General features: G+C 44.4%; 2 protein-coding genes across 7 annotated transcripts; one reads left to right on the top strand and one right to left on the bottom strand.

The window, feature by feature from the left end:
• The first annotated feature begins 3916 nt into the window (after nt 1-3916).
• Nucleotides 3917-16337, top strand: LOC149351121 (uncharacterized). 6 transcript variants are annotated; one of them, XR_016290524.1, is made up of 7 exons: nt 3917-4083; nt 4403-5035; nt 8394-8443; nt 8536-8667; nt 15012-15068; nt 15181-15613; nt 15984-16337. XR_016290524.1 is itself a non-coding variant. In XM_089580373.1 (7 exons), exons 4-7 carry the CDS (start codon nt 15023-15025, stop codon nt 15989-15991), a joined length of 306 nt encoding a protein of 101 aa, XP_089436499.1. In that variant the 5' UTR covers nt 4095-5035; nt 8394-8443; nt 8536-8667; nt 15012-15022; the 3' UTR covers nt 15992-16337. The 6 variants fall into 6 exon arrangements, 1 of the variants encoding a protein (XP_089436499.1); XR_016290523.1 differs by lacking the exon at nt 3917-4083 and having other exon boundaries at nt 4092-5035; nt 15181-15296; nt 15448-15613; XR_016290527.1 differs by lacking the exon at nt 3917-4083 and having other exon boundaries at nt 4093-5035; nt 15181-15296; nt 15513-15613.
• LOC149351122 (uncharacterized) lies at nt 6757-14703 on the bottom strand. Its single transcript, XM_089580374.1, has 13 exons — nt 14145-14703; nt 13243-13324; nt 13071-13160; nt 12811-12987; nt 12479-12638; nt 11945-12314; nt 11702-11866; nt 11070-11256; nt 10725-10967; nt 9469-9640; nt 8743-8891; nt 8465-8663; nt 6757-7973 (listed from the first exon to the last, which is right to left on the bottom strand). The coding sequence occupies exons 1-12, from the start codon at nt 14469-14471 to the stop codon at nt 8497-8499; spliced, it is 2289 nt and encodes a 762-aa protein (XP_089436500.1). The 5' UTR covers nt 14472-14703; the 3' UTR covers nt 6757-7973; nt 8465-8496.
• Nucleotides 16338-16437: the final 100 nt, after the last annotated feature.

Genomic DNA, 16437 nt, shown 5'->3' with positions numbered 1-16437 from the left:
AATATGTACGCTTTCTCTCTTGTTGCTCATCCCAAGCTTATTAATTGAATGCATGTCAGTTTGCTGTTTCAAAGCAGAACGGTCTTCTATCATTGTAGCGGATTGAACCGAACCAAATGTACTCTCATGAACAAAGCGGTCGCATAACTTTCACTTATGCAGCTCAAACTCACATTATTTATTATTTGAGTGTAGTTTTAATGACATGAAACAACCACAAGTACCATTATAAAAGGTATTTTTCATCAGAGCACTTCGGATGGACTAGAAGCCTTACTCCCAACAGTGTACAATAAAGCCATTCACACAAATCATGTTGGCAGCAATGTTGAAACTGTGTGCGTCCACCTTACTTGAAACTGCAACGGATGCAAGACAGACAAAATTTTACTAATCAAAATCATAATGTGCCGAGATATTGCTGCAATCTTGAACGTAACCACGCTTGCCATTACAATCAAAATGACTCAACAGCACATGCAAACATGAGAATTTTTTCTTCACAGACATTTTGACACTACATTTAGTTCACTATTTATGCAACTTCCGTTTATTTACACGATGGACACGAATATTCACATGCACGCCAGTCTTAGCATGAGTGCCATGCGTACGTAATTGTCGATATGCACCCCGTCACACATTGTGCATTTGCACATAAAAATACTCATGAAAACTCAACAAGTGCTCAGCAATTACTGCAGCTTAAATGGTAAAGCACACAGAACACGTCAAAGTTATGGTATGGTATAGAATATGGGGTTTAACGTCCGAAGGCAATATGGGTTATGAGGAACGCCATAGTGCAGCGCTACGGATTAATTTTGATCACATGGGGCTCTTTATCGAGCACTGATGTCACTCAGTACACAGGCGCCTAGCATTTCGCCTCCACTGATAGGCAGCTGCCGCAACTGGGATCGAACCCCTCCTTGGGAACAGCAGCGGGCACCCTAACCACTCAGCTATTGCGGCGGGGCAACGGCTGACCACATTATAAGCAACCAAAAGTCCAGGTCTCTGCTTTATGTCTTACATGTTGCCTAGGTATCGTCTACTTTTACTATATCTGCAATCTAAAAATTAACGATAGACAACTTCCCCACTCCATCTAAATTACTAATTGTCCCATGCCCTTCTTGGTTTGCTACACACTTAAGCTTATAATTTTTGGCTAGTTTTATCAAGGTGTCATACAAGTGTAACAGCTGCCACAGTATGAATTGTGGATTCTAAGAGAAAAAAGAACTCACAAATTTTGCACTAATTTGATCAAAATATTCAGCCAATATATGCACAACAGGCATACACCAATAACATTTCTACCGCAAAACCGTGAACCCACCGTACCGAGGGCCAGTAATAGAAAATCACTGGCCGCCGCAGTGCCTCACAGGTTATGGTGCTTGGCTGCTGACCCGAAAGACGTGGGTTCGATCCCGGCTGTGGCGGTCGCATTTCGATGGAGGCAAAATTCTATAGACCCCTACAAAAATTCTATTAGTCACCCCTTGTCGTGCTAATATGCAGGTACCAATTATTTCTGTAACATACCTCTTATCATTTCTGTAATACCCATTACTAGGTCTTCAAGAAAATAATAACCTGAAATGTAGCAAAGAGCTGATGGTTGTCTTTTCATAGAACATTCTTCACAGCAGCTCTGCTTCTGAAAGGAGCACCTCATTCTTTGTGGACTCAACTAGTTTTCTTCTATTTTAATCACCATGAGGTCAGAGTACTCCAGTAACACTCTGACTCCTGATATGCTACACTCTAGTGAGCCAGTTTCACAACTCATAAAATAATGATGAACTCAAAGGTCTGCCACAAACATGTCATGGGCTACATCTTTAATGGAGTAAAGAAACCAAATTTTTGGATGCACAATTCTCTTTACAGTGATGCACTAGGCAATGCTATACACAAGCCACCATGTGGATTTTAACTTTGTCAGCTAAATAATTTACAATTTAATTTTTTTTTCTCGTGTCATCTGGTTTCGGTTTTTAACAGCCGAATGACTGCTCTGAAGTCAGATACATGTTCAGGTCACATGAGGCATGCAAAAAGAGATATAATCGCTGCCTGTTCACTTTATGTGACTCCAACTCTTAGACAGGTTTGTGTACGAGTTGATGCAAATAACAATGAACAAAGCTGCAACAATACTGCTGTCTTTGTATGCCTCACATGACCTGAACACATCCCTGACATCACAGTCGTCGTTCGGTTGTTTAAGCTACAGCAGTGCGAGAGAAAAAAATGCAATTATAAATATATTGCCTCTTGTCGCAATCCATGCAGCTGTCTAGTCTTTCTAAAGTACTGCGCATCATTCTAACCGAAAGAAACAACTAAAATTTTGTTGTCTCTACTCCTTTAATACCTACTGGGCCTTGACAATATAAAAAGCACCTAAACATATCAGCGAACTGAGCCGCCAACCTTCAAAAATGTATCCACACGCTCTTTTCACATTGTGCTTTTAAATATGTTGCCTCATACTTGTGATATACATATGTTCTGACTGTGCACATATACAAAAACAGTAATTCAGGAACCAGCAGACCCACCCATTAAGCAGCATGGCAAGCGAAGAATGAAAATTAGAATGCAGCTAGAAAGAAAAGGCACACAGCTTTTTCAGACCTTCTAATTTGAATACTTCAAACTTATGTGGCCAACTGTAAATGTTTCCTTACTGAAATCCCACACTCCTTTAGACGTTTGCCATAAACCAGAGAAAAATTTGTCAAAATGCTTCCCTCTAAAAGGAACAACCAAATATAAGCAGACAAGCCATGTTTACATTTCATGCATTTTTAAGCTCTTCACTGTATGCAGAGAAGCATGTCACATGCATGGCGTGTTGATGTTTGGTTTATGCTGCTTCTTAACTTTATATTGAAAGGTCATGGCTACTCTTTTGTGTGTGTGTGTCCATTGCCCCACAGAGCTTCCATCTATGGAGCAAGCTTATTTGCACTTAAAGGTCGCTTGCCTAGTCACTGCCCACGAAACACAAAACGTCTTACAAACGTCTCGGAACAGCTAAAAATGACTACAAACGTCTTGCGCTGCGTTCAAACGTCTCATAGATGTCGACAAGAAGAAGTTTCCTCTGCGACGTCTCTTAAACATCTGCAGTCAGATGTTTGCTGTGAAACTTCTGTGAAACATCTGAAGTCAGATGTTTTCTAGACTTGTTTCTAACACGTGGAACTTGAGACCACGTCAATGAGACGCGCCTAGCAATCAGCAGGGAGTTGCCGCCGTGGATTAAATATGCTGTAAATCACGGCACATAAATTAGATGGCTCTCCTGCTTGACGTTTCGAAGAGCAGGCGCGCCGGTCCACAAACCGCTCTTTGTATTCGAACACTGAAAGCGCGTTTTCTCCTACGGAGCCCGAATCACGTTCCACATCGAGTGCAGCTAAGCCGCCACTCGTAAGGCTGGATTTAGGTAACATATAATGGCCCTGAAAGCCGACGGTAGTTACGCGAGCGAAAAAATTTGCTTCATGTTGCGAACGCCTCTGTTACCCCTCGGCTAGCTGGCGGCAGCACGCGGATGGACAGGCGCAGCGTACGCTGCCTACGCCGCCTTCCCATATGCCTTCCCGCCGCCATCGCCGAGCTCGCTCGCGCGCTTGTCACCCGCGCGCTATCGTGTCGGCAGATCTTGGAGGCAATAATCTTTCTTCAGTCACGCCGCAGCTTGCTGCTTGGTGTCGCTCCGCACGGTGGCGATGCAGGCTTGTTTGCCACAGTGGTTTTAACCGTTTCAAGCAGAAATAAATCTTAGTGCAAGCTGCAAGTGCTTAGTTTTACATGAAAGTATTAGATTCAGTTTTTTTTTGGTTCTTTGATGATTTGTTTATTTTTACGTTTAGAAATTTAGTACTTCATTTGGCGTTGCAGAGGCTAGCGATAGCTACGCGCGCAAAGTGGATGCTGCGTACGTTTCGCTGCGCACTTTTTTCCGCGCTGGTTGGACGCCGCTGCAGTTTCCCCTTTTTCTGCGGTATCGTTTACTACCAGTTTTGCACTGAGATGTGAGCCTCGTTTTCCGCAAAAGTAAGTAACCTTCCATTTTTTTCTGTGGTGAAAGTGTCGGCCTTGCTTTAGCTAAGCCTCTAACGCGCCTGATTGAACGGTCGGCTAGTGTGTCACTCCTTTGGTTTACAAACAGTATCAGCCAGTGCTTTACATACCAAAGTGCTATTTGAGCTTTTGTTAAGTGGATACAGCTAGGCTATGCGAGTTACTTTCTTTACCAAGGCGGTGACAATATGAACGTGACAAAGCTTCAAACCAACCAGCTTTGTTTAAGCGTACGTTGATAAGACGTGAATTTTTTCCTAGACAAAGTCTATGCTCTATTGCATTCTGGCAGGGTTTTATTCTTGCCAAGGACTCTCATCTGGCCACCTGTGTGCTCCAATTCTCCTTGCTGTGATTGCCGTCAGTGAAACTCCCGTTAAAAAGGCTTTGGTTATCTTCACTAAGGTATTTGTTTGGGCTAGTCGGTACATTGTTAAAACTGAAGGCATAAGGCACGAAGGACCTGTCCTGTCCTTCGTGCGCTGTGCCTTCAGTTTTTGGTTAAAGGGAGACTGAAGCACTTTTTGAAAAAATCGGGCTTGCGACGGCACCTTATAGTTTTTGATGCTGCAAACTCGAATTTCGAACTGAAATTGGGTTTAAAACAAGCACTAATTGTCATTTTTAGCAGAAATATGCAGCCGGCGCCTCGGGGCTCGTCGCGGGTCGCGCCGCCGCCTGTGATTGGCCAATGTGACATGACGTAATTTTGAGGACTGGCCGCGCTGCGTAGGCTGCGTTGCGTGCAGATTGCACCTCTTCGCGGTGTTGTAAAAGCGATTGTAAGACACTTTTGACACTCACGTGAACATCGGGGTTTCGCTGTATGTGTTCGTACTTGTTGCGCCCAAGAACGACGCAGTATCTCCATTGCGGAGAGCGAAGACCAGCCGGGAACGTCTACCGCCGTTGGAAACTTGCTCTGGTACGTAGTACGGCATTTTTTGGGGTTGCATGTCGTTATTGGCAGAAACTAGACGATTGTCCGAGAACTTTACCGTGATAAGCCACTTTCACGGAGTCTTTAAGACTCCGAGGAAGATTCGGAAGGTCATGACGGTGCGCCTACTTCGCAGAAACGACGAAACCCGAATGTGTTTGCTTTCGCTTGCCCTGCGGTGTGTTGTCGATCGTGTCATGGCATGGCGTGAGAAAAAACCCGCGACCGTATATTCCAGCCGTATATTTCTCGCCTGGCCATAGCAGCTCTTACATGTGCATGATCAAAGTGCGTTCGTCTGCTGTGATGTGATTCGCAATATTGCTTGGTAGCGCTGGAGAGCGGAAATTATAGCCGAAGCTTGATGCAACGAAAAGGCGAGTTCGCTAGCTCACATGTACTAAGCCAAGGCTCGTAGCCGTCGGCAGAGGCCTCCCTTTCGAAAGGAGCTGCCCACAGTGCACTCGTTGTGCATGCGCCGGCCGGTGCCATTCCCGAAAAAGCTTTCCGGTGAGTGTCCGATGCCGGTATGCGATTTTTTCGCATGTAGGGTGGCACCCAGTCGGTGATAACCGTGTTTTCGTTGTGGCTGTAATATTACTCTTTCATAGCAGGTGTTTGTATGCATGCACAGCATAGAAGATGAATACTTCTACTGCACTTATCTATTGTCAGAAATCGCTAGGAGATACCTGCTATGTGCGGCTAGTGCACTGAAGTTTCCACTGCACAATAAAAAAATGCTCCAATAATGAGTGAGAAATTTGAGTCAACCTTGGGGGAAGTTTTAACACTTTTCATTCACAGGCTACAGTGACATGCAGCATACCTGGTGTTTAGGTCATCTGAAAACAAATGAGAAACAGTCAGCTGTTTCTACCAAGTTGTGTCCTTGACACAGTCTGAAAGAAGGTGGTTTCTGTAGAGGAGTGTGTTGGCCTCAGTGCTTGAGGTTTTTGCAAAGTGAGAGCAAGAAAAAGTGCTGTTTGCAGTGCAGACTATTTCATCAGGGTCTGCCGAGTTTCTGGCAGGTTTTCTTGCAATCACTGTGCACGAACCTGGCACTAACGTGAGTGGCATGGAGAAACCATACAGCAAAAAAACAGTTTTATTCTACTTTGCTGTCAGGAATAAGTATTCTTATTTCTCTTTTTTTGTTTTTCATTTGTGATGATTAGCACAACGTCCCTTACCATTCAGCGACGTCACACAGGATAATTGTGTCCCAATACCAACCTGCAAGATAAGATAGCAGGGATTACACGGGTTGTAGCTTCTGTCAGTCCCCACTGCCGATGAGCAGTCATGTACAAGCTGGCTGAGCTTTGTTCTGCTACAGGCAGTCGGTGACGACCTCCTGGCATCCAACGTTTCAGTGAACTGCTTGTGACGATTCACTATGCCAGCTGCAGCAAAGCAGCTTGGTACGTGTTGAAATAAGAGCAAGTTGCATTTTTCTACACTGATTACTGACATTGTGGCATTTATTGCCACCACTGTCAAGGAAGTATGTCCGAGTTGGTGAAACTTCATTCCTTTACACGGAGTTGATGATGCCGCCCTAAAATCCTGGATCACATGAGGCTTTCCAGCATGACATAAAAAAAATAAAAACAGTTAGGCATAAATGAACCAGCACCGCCTTGCAAGATGCAGCTGCAGGGATTAAAAAAGTCGTAGCTTCTACAGCTGAGTGAGTTCACAGATTCACTTCAAATAAAATTTTATCTCAGCTAAAATTTTCTTTCAAAGTCGTGCGCATAAATACAAGCATGAAGACTCTGCGCAGTAATTATACGCTAGTAGCATATGTATGCACAGTAGACAATTGTTCACAGAATTGAAATAAGAGAGAAGGTCTCTTTGGCTTATCAAACACTTAGAAGAGCAAGCTAAAGCAGCAAAACTCTAATCATGTCAGAATTGCTGCTGCAAATTATACAGTAAATTAAATACTGTCACAGCAAGAAAGGAAAAAGCCTGTTAGAAGTCTGTCGGCAGTGCAAAAGCCACTTGTGTCACGATCAAAAAAGCACATTCTGAAGATCTGTAATAAGTGAAACTTTCCTTTTTAGTCTGCCCTGGCATCTAGCTGTCTTCCTAGCATGGCTTTGGATTGAGCTAGTTGGTCTGTTTGCAGTTCATGCCTGGTTAAATGGTTGGACGTAGGCATCCAAGGAACACTGAACACAATGACGGATACATTATCATTCAAATAAATTTTGTGAAAAATTGAGCTATGTCCACAGTCTGGTGGAAAGTGCTCTAGTCAAGGGCCAACATACTGAACTACTAGCTGTGAAAGTGCCCTGCGCCACTTCCTTCACCATCATTGCCCTTCCAGTCACTCAGGTCCAAAAAATTGCAACTACATGTTTACCGCACAAATGCAGAGCAGAAAGGTGCCAAGAAAATTTTTTTGCCTGCTTTGACAAACAAAATGACCATTCCATGAAGCACACTAGGCAAAATGATTGAAGTTCTCTTTTGTGCTAACCTGCAAACTGTCAAGAAATGCAGAAGCATAAAGATTTTAAGATCATGCACATGAGATACTGTCATTTAGCTTATGATGTATCATTTAGCTTATGGTCACTGGTAATATTTTCTGGAAGACAGCATTGGCTGATAAATAAGTAGCCATTAGTGCGCTGGTTCATCTTTTATAGTGGCAGATAAGAAGTACGGCAGACGGAAATCTTGAAAAATTAAAATGAAGGAAGAGCCTCAGTCCAGCGACGGACGTTCCAACAAGAGGACTTGTTTTTGTCGGGCGAAGTGCGGTCATCATTGGCAGGGGTTGTATAGGCCCTTCACTCTAAAGAGGGGGGACTAGGATTATGATGGGGTGTGGAGTGAGGAGGGTGGGAAGGTGGGGCTCTTGGGCTTCAAAGGCCTCTTGTCTGGCCATGGGGCCTGTGACCTACAGGTAGGAGAGAAGCAGGTTAATGGCTATACTAACATGAAAAGATTGCAAAAACTGACCCCTCCCCCCTTTCCAAACAAAGTGCAACAGAATCAGATATGAACAGTGGCAATAAAACAGTAAAATGAAAAAAAAAGCTAAAGAAACAACAAATGCCATTGAGAAAATAGAGGCACTAAAGCGGTTATCACGGTTGCATTCTTTTCCCATATAATCTACGCAATCCCCAGCATATTGTGCACAGTGGTCTGCATCCTTTCTAGTGGCTGCATGATTCTACTCTGCCTTCTTGTGTTTAGTGATATCTGCTTTTCATTTTGTTTTTGATGAACCAAACATTTTAGTAACTGGTTCCCCTTATGAAAGTATACAGTGCATGTCATCATATCCTTTGCTATATATTTTTACCTGTCACAGTGTCTCAAGCGCTTTGGCTGCTCAACTCACATTCAGATTTTGGACATCAGGTAAACCCCCATACTACTTACCAGTACTTTCTCTGCATGTCATGTGAAACTGCTCATTGTCTGTTGAACCTTGACTTTCTTTCCTCAACCAGCTTCTCCTTTGGGACCTTTGGAAAGCTGCTGCTGAGTGGCGGTCGAGATTCTGGAGCAGTTTTCCTCTCCTGAGGCTCCATGCTCTCAGCCATAGCCACAATCATGTTGAGGAGGCGTGTGACGTAGCCTGTGTGAGCATTTTATCTCATAGGTTGTGCAATATTCACTTTCTTCGTGATCAAATAAACTAGGTGGTGCAAGCTTACCATGAGTGGGTGGCTCCTTTATCGGACAAGCTATTGGGTCACCACCTGCTGCCTTTGGGTAACGCACACACCATCGAAGTGTGCCATCCTTTGTGCGTGCCTGACCACGTCCACTGTTTTCATTGTAGTGAAGTGCAGCGAGTTGGGTCCTGAAAAAGTTAAACAAACAGGACCATGTGAAAAGGGTATCCGCAAACATTCACCCTCAGGACTTGTAACCTATGTAAACAGTCTAACTATAAAGATTATGCGACAATAGGAGGTCACTGATGGATGTTAAGCATAACGCCATGCCAGCAATTAGTGCTTGAAAGTACCATGAGCACGCATGATGAAAACACTGTGACAAAGCATAGTGCTACTTGTGAAGATCTGTGCAAACAAAGCGTCACCTCAGTTGCCAGGCGGATTGAAAATGAAAATGCAGTGCTTGCATGGTGAACACAGCAGGCACTCTGCATGCTCACAAAGTGTTGGCATGTAGAATCCCTTCTGATTCGGTCAAATGTGTTTTTAAATCTGTTGAGAAGATGTAAGAAAAGATGCAGCTATTGAAAATTTCAGTAAATCTAATTTAAAGTGGGCACCTTTTCACATAGTTGTGGCACACACCTACATGCCTTTCACTTTTTCTACAGATGCATGTTTAACATTTGCGCCAACGTTGATAATTATTTTGTAATATTGGTGTTTTCTCAATGTAAAAGCAGACAGAAGACAGCTTACCTAGCCCTCATTCCAGAATATGAATAGTGGTAGGTCTTCGGTGCAAAATGCACTAGAAGGCTATGAAAAGCCTCTAATCCATAAGTTTGGTATCCTGTTGACAGCCGTGGCATGTCTTGCAGAAGGGCTTTAGACATTGCAACGTCTCGAAGCTTCTGGAAAGCCTTTGATTCTAGAAAGAAACAGTCATTGTCATCTTTTTGTAAAGCTCTAAACGTGTGGCTTGCTGTATGCTCGTGAATCAACCAGCATTTCAGCGCACCTGTAAATAAACTCGTATTCAGTAATGAGCATCTTATAAGTTTTTATACTTATAATAAGCACACTGGAATTTTAGGTGCACTGTAATAAGTTGTATGTAAGAAATTTAAACAAATGTTATTTATTTAGTTCATGAAGCTTATCATGTAAATCCTGAAATCCTGCTGCACTGCGCAGGTTGCTAAAATCTTGGAATCCAGTCTATTACCCTGAACGACTATTAGTTGTGCAGCCTCTCCACTGCATGCCCTGCCATTTGCTCTTGGTTTCTACTAGGATGTCGCTAACTCGAATTTGTTTACCGACCCACTCTGCTCTCTTCATATCATAATGTTACTCTTCTCGCTTTCTGCTGCTTGCAGCATTGTACTCAGTTTAAGTTCAACCCTTTTCGTTAATTTTTTTTCTCCGCCATGAGTACTGGTAAGACACGGCTGTTGTACAATTTCCTCTTGAGGGATACCGGTAAATTACCATTCATGGTATAAGCATACCTGCCAAATGCACTGCGCCCTATTCTTATTATCCAATATCTTTCACTCTCATGGTATGGATCTGCAGTAATTACCTACACTAATTAGATCTCTTCCCTTCCCACTTTTAAGGCTTCGGTGCCTATCGTATAGCCACTGTTCCCTTCAGAGGCTGTTGAATCTTGCTTAAGTTCTGTGCATAAAGCTTTCAGACCCACTGTTCTTGTTTGCCTGTCAAGGTCATCGATCATGCTTTGCAGTTTGTTGAGAGTTCTTTAGCAAGGCAGTGTCGTCAGCAAATTGCAAAGGTGTTCTCCATTAACTCTTATCGTCCGTTAGATCTCATTCGAGGTTTGTAAATACTTTCCGTAAACACGCATTGAATAGTACTCTAGAGATTGTGCCTTCCTTCCTGACACCCTCTCTTACTGGAATTTTGTAATTTTATATATCGTAGTTAGATGTTACTAATTATGCTTCAGTGGGGCCTTTGCCGTATTTTCAATGCAAAATGCAATATACCTTCTCTGAGCCACTGCTTGGGTGCTAAGTCGCCGTGCAAACACGTGGGGAATGATGCCTGGTCGTGTGTGTGGATGTCCCTTATGTGATTAAGAAGGGACAGCCATTTGGGCACAATGAGTTGTGCTTGGCCTTTGCTGGATGCTGCCGCCCAATACATATGGTTGCACACAGACTTAATCCAAGGTGCAAGTTCGTTGCAGCTCTTTTGTTTCGCAGCGGTATGCAGCTTCTTGGTGACACCTAAAAGGCATATTAGATATAAATTGAACATGATATATTCCATAAATGCGCTGAAAATAACATTTTATCAGCAGCCACCGTAAAACTGCAGCTGCTGGATACCTTTTGCCATGTGCCACACATCGAACTCGTGGGTGATTGAAGATTTGTTGTTGCGAAGAAAGCTCTTGATTTGTGTGTGACGGTCGGTCACCAGCACTGTAACGTTGATGTTCTCACTCTCCAGAAAAGCAAGGCCTTGTTTCAGGCCCTCTAACTCCATGCGACAGCTGCCGCCAGCATCATTAGACTGTGGAATGATAACGGCAAAGGATATTGAGTTTGATGCGCTGCATGTCTACCAATTCAAAAAAAAAAACTGCATGTATTGAGGCCTCTGCTTCCCAGCTGTTATGTACTATTTTTTACGAAAATGACTGTTTGTATTGCTAACAATGGCAGTCCTGTGCTTATGCTTCAGGCGTATGTACTGTGCAATGTCAATGCACAACCTCGGGTGGTCAAAATTTCTGGAGCCCTTCACTACGGCATCCCTCATAGCCTGAGTTGCTTTGGGACATTAAACCCCCATAAACCGTTCATCTACCAGCATGGGGATTCAAAGCTAAACCCACAATAATGTGTGTGCCGTTGAAAGAATTCATGATATTTAAGTGTTGTGTTACAATTCATTTGTCAGCGTTAGTGAACTATAGAAATTTACAGAATCTTGTTGTAGCAAAGTGGAAACGCACCTGCACGACTTCAGAATGCAAGACTTTGTGGCGTTCAACGTCCAAGAGAGTATACGTGCCATATTTAGCACTATATCCTGGTGAATCAGCCCGTCCATCTCCAGCAAGTTTTACTTGTTGGCCTTGCAGCTCTTGCAGCAGACTTCTCTGCTCTTCTTTCCAAACCTGAAAAAAAAAAAATAGTGCGCATTGAACCTTGGCCATGCAAAAAAAGCTGGTAACTTCTTCACGATGACTGCTTACCCTGTCAATTGCAGGCCACAGATATGAGCGCTGGATTGCAAAAAATGTCCTGTTGCTCACAACCGGTACACCAACTGAAGCCAGCATTCTAAGCACAGCTGTTGGGTTGCTTCCGGAAAAGAGAACTGCTGCGCAAAGCTTCAGGTTGAGCATCGGCTGCTGTTTTGTGATGTCTTGATTGCACCAGTAAATGAAATGACCAGATGCACACTGCCCATAAACCTTTAAAAGTGTGCCTTCACACTCGAATGAGACTGTACGAGGTGCGAGGCACTCTGTGCACAACTCGAAAAGTTTTCGCAGGTACTTCTCCTGCACCAAAAAAATTCTTTTGCCAGGTTCATCTGTGCAGCTTCCAGCACATCCCTGCCTGAAAAAGAATAGGCAAATTTTCAATCGCACTGGGCAGCGTAAACATGCAAGCTTGTATGAAAAAATTTGGAGTGAATGTTTATGGCACCACATTAAAAGTAGGGCAAACAGCATTTTAAGCGTACTGTTAGCTTTTCGTCATACTGCTAATAAATAACATACCTCTCTTCAAATTCTTCACATGGGCTGTAGTCCTCATCATCGTAGTTCTGATCGGCTCCTTCGTCTACTGTGCTGTCATCGTCGCTTTCACTGGCCTCTCTTTGGGTCGGCATGCTCTTTTGAGTGGCTGCATCTACCATGGGGCTACCAACCTGAATGCCTAAAAGTCGTGCGATATGTGCAGCTGCATTTATTATTTATTACCACTGGACGCAACATGGAATATGCAGAATTTTTAGAACTGACAATCTTTATAGTGCTTTGCCCCCTCCCCCATCATTACTGCACAAATGCATGCATCAAAAATGTACGCTGAATGTAGAGGCACATACCAATAGATACAGTTTGCAGTTTTGTCTGAGTGCGGCGTGATGCCATGCTTTTTTTCACACATGCCTGTACAGCTGTGCTTTGTGTCGCTGGCCGCACCATTGCTTGGACACACTTGTGTCTTCTGTCACAGGACTCAGTCAGAGTGACCTCCAGTGGCCCATCATATTGTGCTGCATCTGCAATAATGAGCAGGTTATCATGTAAATGTGTAAGGGATCAATGCCTTGCATTACTGTGCTTGCTGAACATTGGTCATTACCTGTGAGAGCGAGGGTACTTGGCGAGTTTTCCTCACCAAAGTTTTCATGAGACATTGCACACAAATCTGCTTCAGCTTCTGTTGTGACGTCTGCAACACAGACTGAGATATGATTTGATGCACGGGATAGCCATGTATAACTAAATGTTCAGACTGAATGTAGAATCATTACCTGTTTGGTTACCAGAGGGACTGTCCAATTCTGGATCAAGTGTTTCCATAGTTGATCCTTCTTGAAGCAGTTCTGCAAGAACCTGAAAGGATAAAATGCGTACTGAATTTGTGGAATTGCTCTTTACTCTCAAAATTTTCCCATGAAGGCGAGAAAACCGCATATGTGATGTCGTTCTCGGCTGTCAGGTGATCATCGAATCGCATTTGCGTAAACACGTCGTAATTGGACAGTTTTAGAATAGGATGATCCTATCGGTTGAGGCGCCAGTGCACATGTGCTGAACCATTGCCTGAGGGGCGTTGTTGTCTTGCGCGTGCGCTGTACCTCCCCGCTATTCCCCTATGACGGACTAGGTTTCGTAACGTCGTATTTCATTTCATTTTTCACTTGAAATGCACCCGCAACCAGACAGACTTCTATTGAGTATTTTCGTTTCAGATCGCGTAACTAATGATCTACGACGAAGCAGCAACGGGCAAGAAATCACGACGCCGCATGTGAACAGCTTCGATACTTCTTTGCTTCGACGCGTCGAACCGAAACTCGCTCAGCGCGCCCTCAGACCTGGCCAACCTGGCCGCGCCAGTGTTCCGCAGGGGCTCCGCGATCATGTCAGGCACAGCAGTGGGCTTTTCTCAGTAGCCCGTCTCGTGCGCACGCGAATAATCATCATCGGTGTTTCGTTGATGAGTTACGTGATTTTTAGCGCAACGCCGGGTTTTTATAGCATATCCCCTTGCGCGAGAAAAGTAAACCCGCTAGTATAGAGCCGCGCGGCGCAGCTCTGTCCCATCGCGGGGTCGCCTCCGCGTGTGGTAATCACGGTCAACGCTTCATGCAAAGCTTCACACACAGATGAGACCTGAATTTCCGCAAAGTAGTGAAGTAGAAGCACTCACCTCATGTTTCCTTCTTTTCGCAAATGCGCTTCTTGGCGGTGGTGACGCGCTTCTTTTGTGCAAAAATATCGAAGGAACCGCGTCATGTTTCAGCCGTGCCCCTTTAACAGAAACCCCTAGCGATCGCATTAGGGACAAGCTCAGCTCGTAATCGCTGTCACGAAAGTGCTTCGAGCAGAGTGCGCTTGCTTTGGTCGGCTTGAAATTGTCCCTCTTCACAGCAACGACCCACTGCGCTGCGAGCTTTTGATCTTTCGGGAAAGCGTGGAAGACGACATCATCGCGGCCGTAGGTGCTCGTACACCCGAATGCAGAGCAGTACCGCATGTTAGATCGCCTGCACGTGGTCGGGTGCTCAAAACTTGGCTGACACGAGGAACAACGCGCGCTGAAAGCGCGCGCGGGTGACGGGACGTTCTCCGACTCCTCAAAATGACGTCACGTTGGCCGACATGGACGAGGTTTCTCTCTCCGCTATCCTCCTCACCTGCGGTCGCGCGGGACGCGGGAGATTTAAACATCCCGCTTACAATTGGTGATTGCGCCACTGTTTTAGCCAAAATCGAAAAAATAACTTTACAGGCGTGATCAGTAACGACACTACTTCAAAACCCTAGAAGATTAGCTGATTCGAAAACCGCTTCAGTCTAACTGCGTCAAACTTTTATTTCATTACGATTGAGAGCCCCGGCACAAAGGTAGTTTACTCAGTGGTGCTGCTCTGTATGTGTGCCGGCTGTTTGACAGTGCAGTGAAGTACTACGGCGCTTTGCAGGCGTGGCAGCTTTTATTTTTTTGGAAAACCATTGCGCCGTGCACAGCTGGCGTTGTCCCTGCTTCACTGTGTGCATTTCGTTTTGGGTACAGGCTGTTCAACAATGGTTTTCAGAGGACCTCCTTGCCTGCTGAACTTCTCAAGTTTTGGTAAGCACGCTTTGCAGCTGACACCTTTTCTTTCACTTCATGATTTCTTGTATAGGTCTAGGCTGTTTGCTAATGTTCATTCCACAAGCCCCATTATGTGTTTGTCCTTTAGGACCCCAACTGTTGGCCGGAGGAGCAAGGACCTGGTCTAGTTTCACGCAAATGAATCGCAGCACCTTGTACTTGGTTGTTCAGAAGACTTGGCCTGGAGATTGTTTCAGTTCTGAGGTGGGAATCTGGACAAATGCTTCTTGTGCAGTGGTGTAAGTAATCTCTTGCCCGCTGCTTGAGCTTCATCGTGCAGATTAGAAAGGGCTTGTTTGGCAATGCAGTGTTAAGAGCCTTATACACACGCACTTTTATTTGTCTTATCTTTCAGATGTGCCCCTGTGTGGCTGTCAAGGTTAGGTCCAATATTTAACGCATCTCTTGTGTATACTGAAGTGATGCAGGTATTACCAGGACAGCAGCATCTCTTCTATGGTTTCGTGCGACGGTGCAAGATGTCAACCATCAACCACTTTTGATTCAGCCACTTCTTTCAGGTAAGAGAAAGCCTGTTTGCGAGATGCAGCTTAGGAGGTTCTGTGAGTACAGTGTGCATCACAGTAAGGCAGTGCACTTGCTATTGAGTGCTTGGCTCTCAGTGTCCATGCACGCTGTTTGAATTTTGCTTCTCTTAAAGGCCTCCACAGTGGTTGACTTCTTGAGTTTATGGTGAGCCGTAGCACTCTGCTGAAATGCCGCTTGCAATGACATCATATGCATATATGTTTTTGGTTAGCTTATTTTATTGCCTGTGCTGTCACTCCTTGCCATTTCCTGGTCTTATTTGCTTCCGACTCCTCATTGGCCATTCTACATGCACCTGACTGACTGTGCTTTTGGTTACTCTAATATTTTTCACTTCTGCAGGCTGCTGAACAGAGCTGGATTTGACTTCCCCTTGTATACCGTCTAGTTGGCATCCTCCTTGCAAGAAAAGCGATGTTTGGAACACCTAGCGATCTCTTCATTGCCGTCCACATCACAGCAACTTGATCGTCAACGCAACCGTTGTGAACAAGGCCTGGGGCCGAATGAATTTTTGATTTAACAATTGGCTGCTGCTCGACACTTTCCCGCCATCCAAGTGCTTGCCGTTGTAATGTCAGCCAAACCAGTGAAGCTACTTCCTCCATGGCTTCTAACATTAATTTCCTGGTCCCTTTCTTTTTTTGTGTGGGTGTATGCACTGGATTCAATAAAGAGAAATGCAGTGACTGAAAAGTGTGCTCATTTTTCGGGTCTTTGCAAATCAGCTTTGAGTTCATTTTTGAGTGTATACCAGAAAAATGAACTATAACATTTTTAAAGCTTTAGAGAGTTT

The sequence above is a fragment of the Amblyomma mixtum genome, chromosome 3, assembly GCF_055824585.1.
Source record: "Amblyomma mixtum isolate Tamu chromosome 3, ASM5582458v1, whole genome shotgun sequence".
Classification (NCBI taxonomy): Eukaryota; Metazoa; Arthropoda; class Arachnida; order Ixodida; family Ixodidae; genus Amblyomma; species Amblyomma mixtum.
Note: the sequence above shows the minus strand (reverse complement) of the source record. Positions and strands in the feature narration are given on the sequence as shown.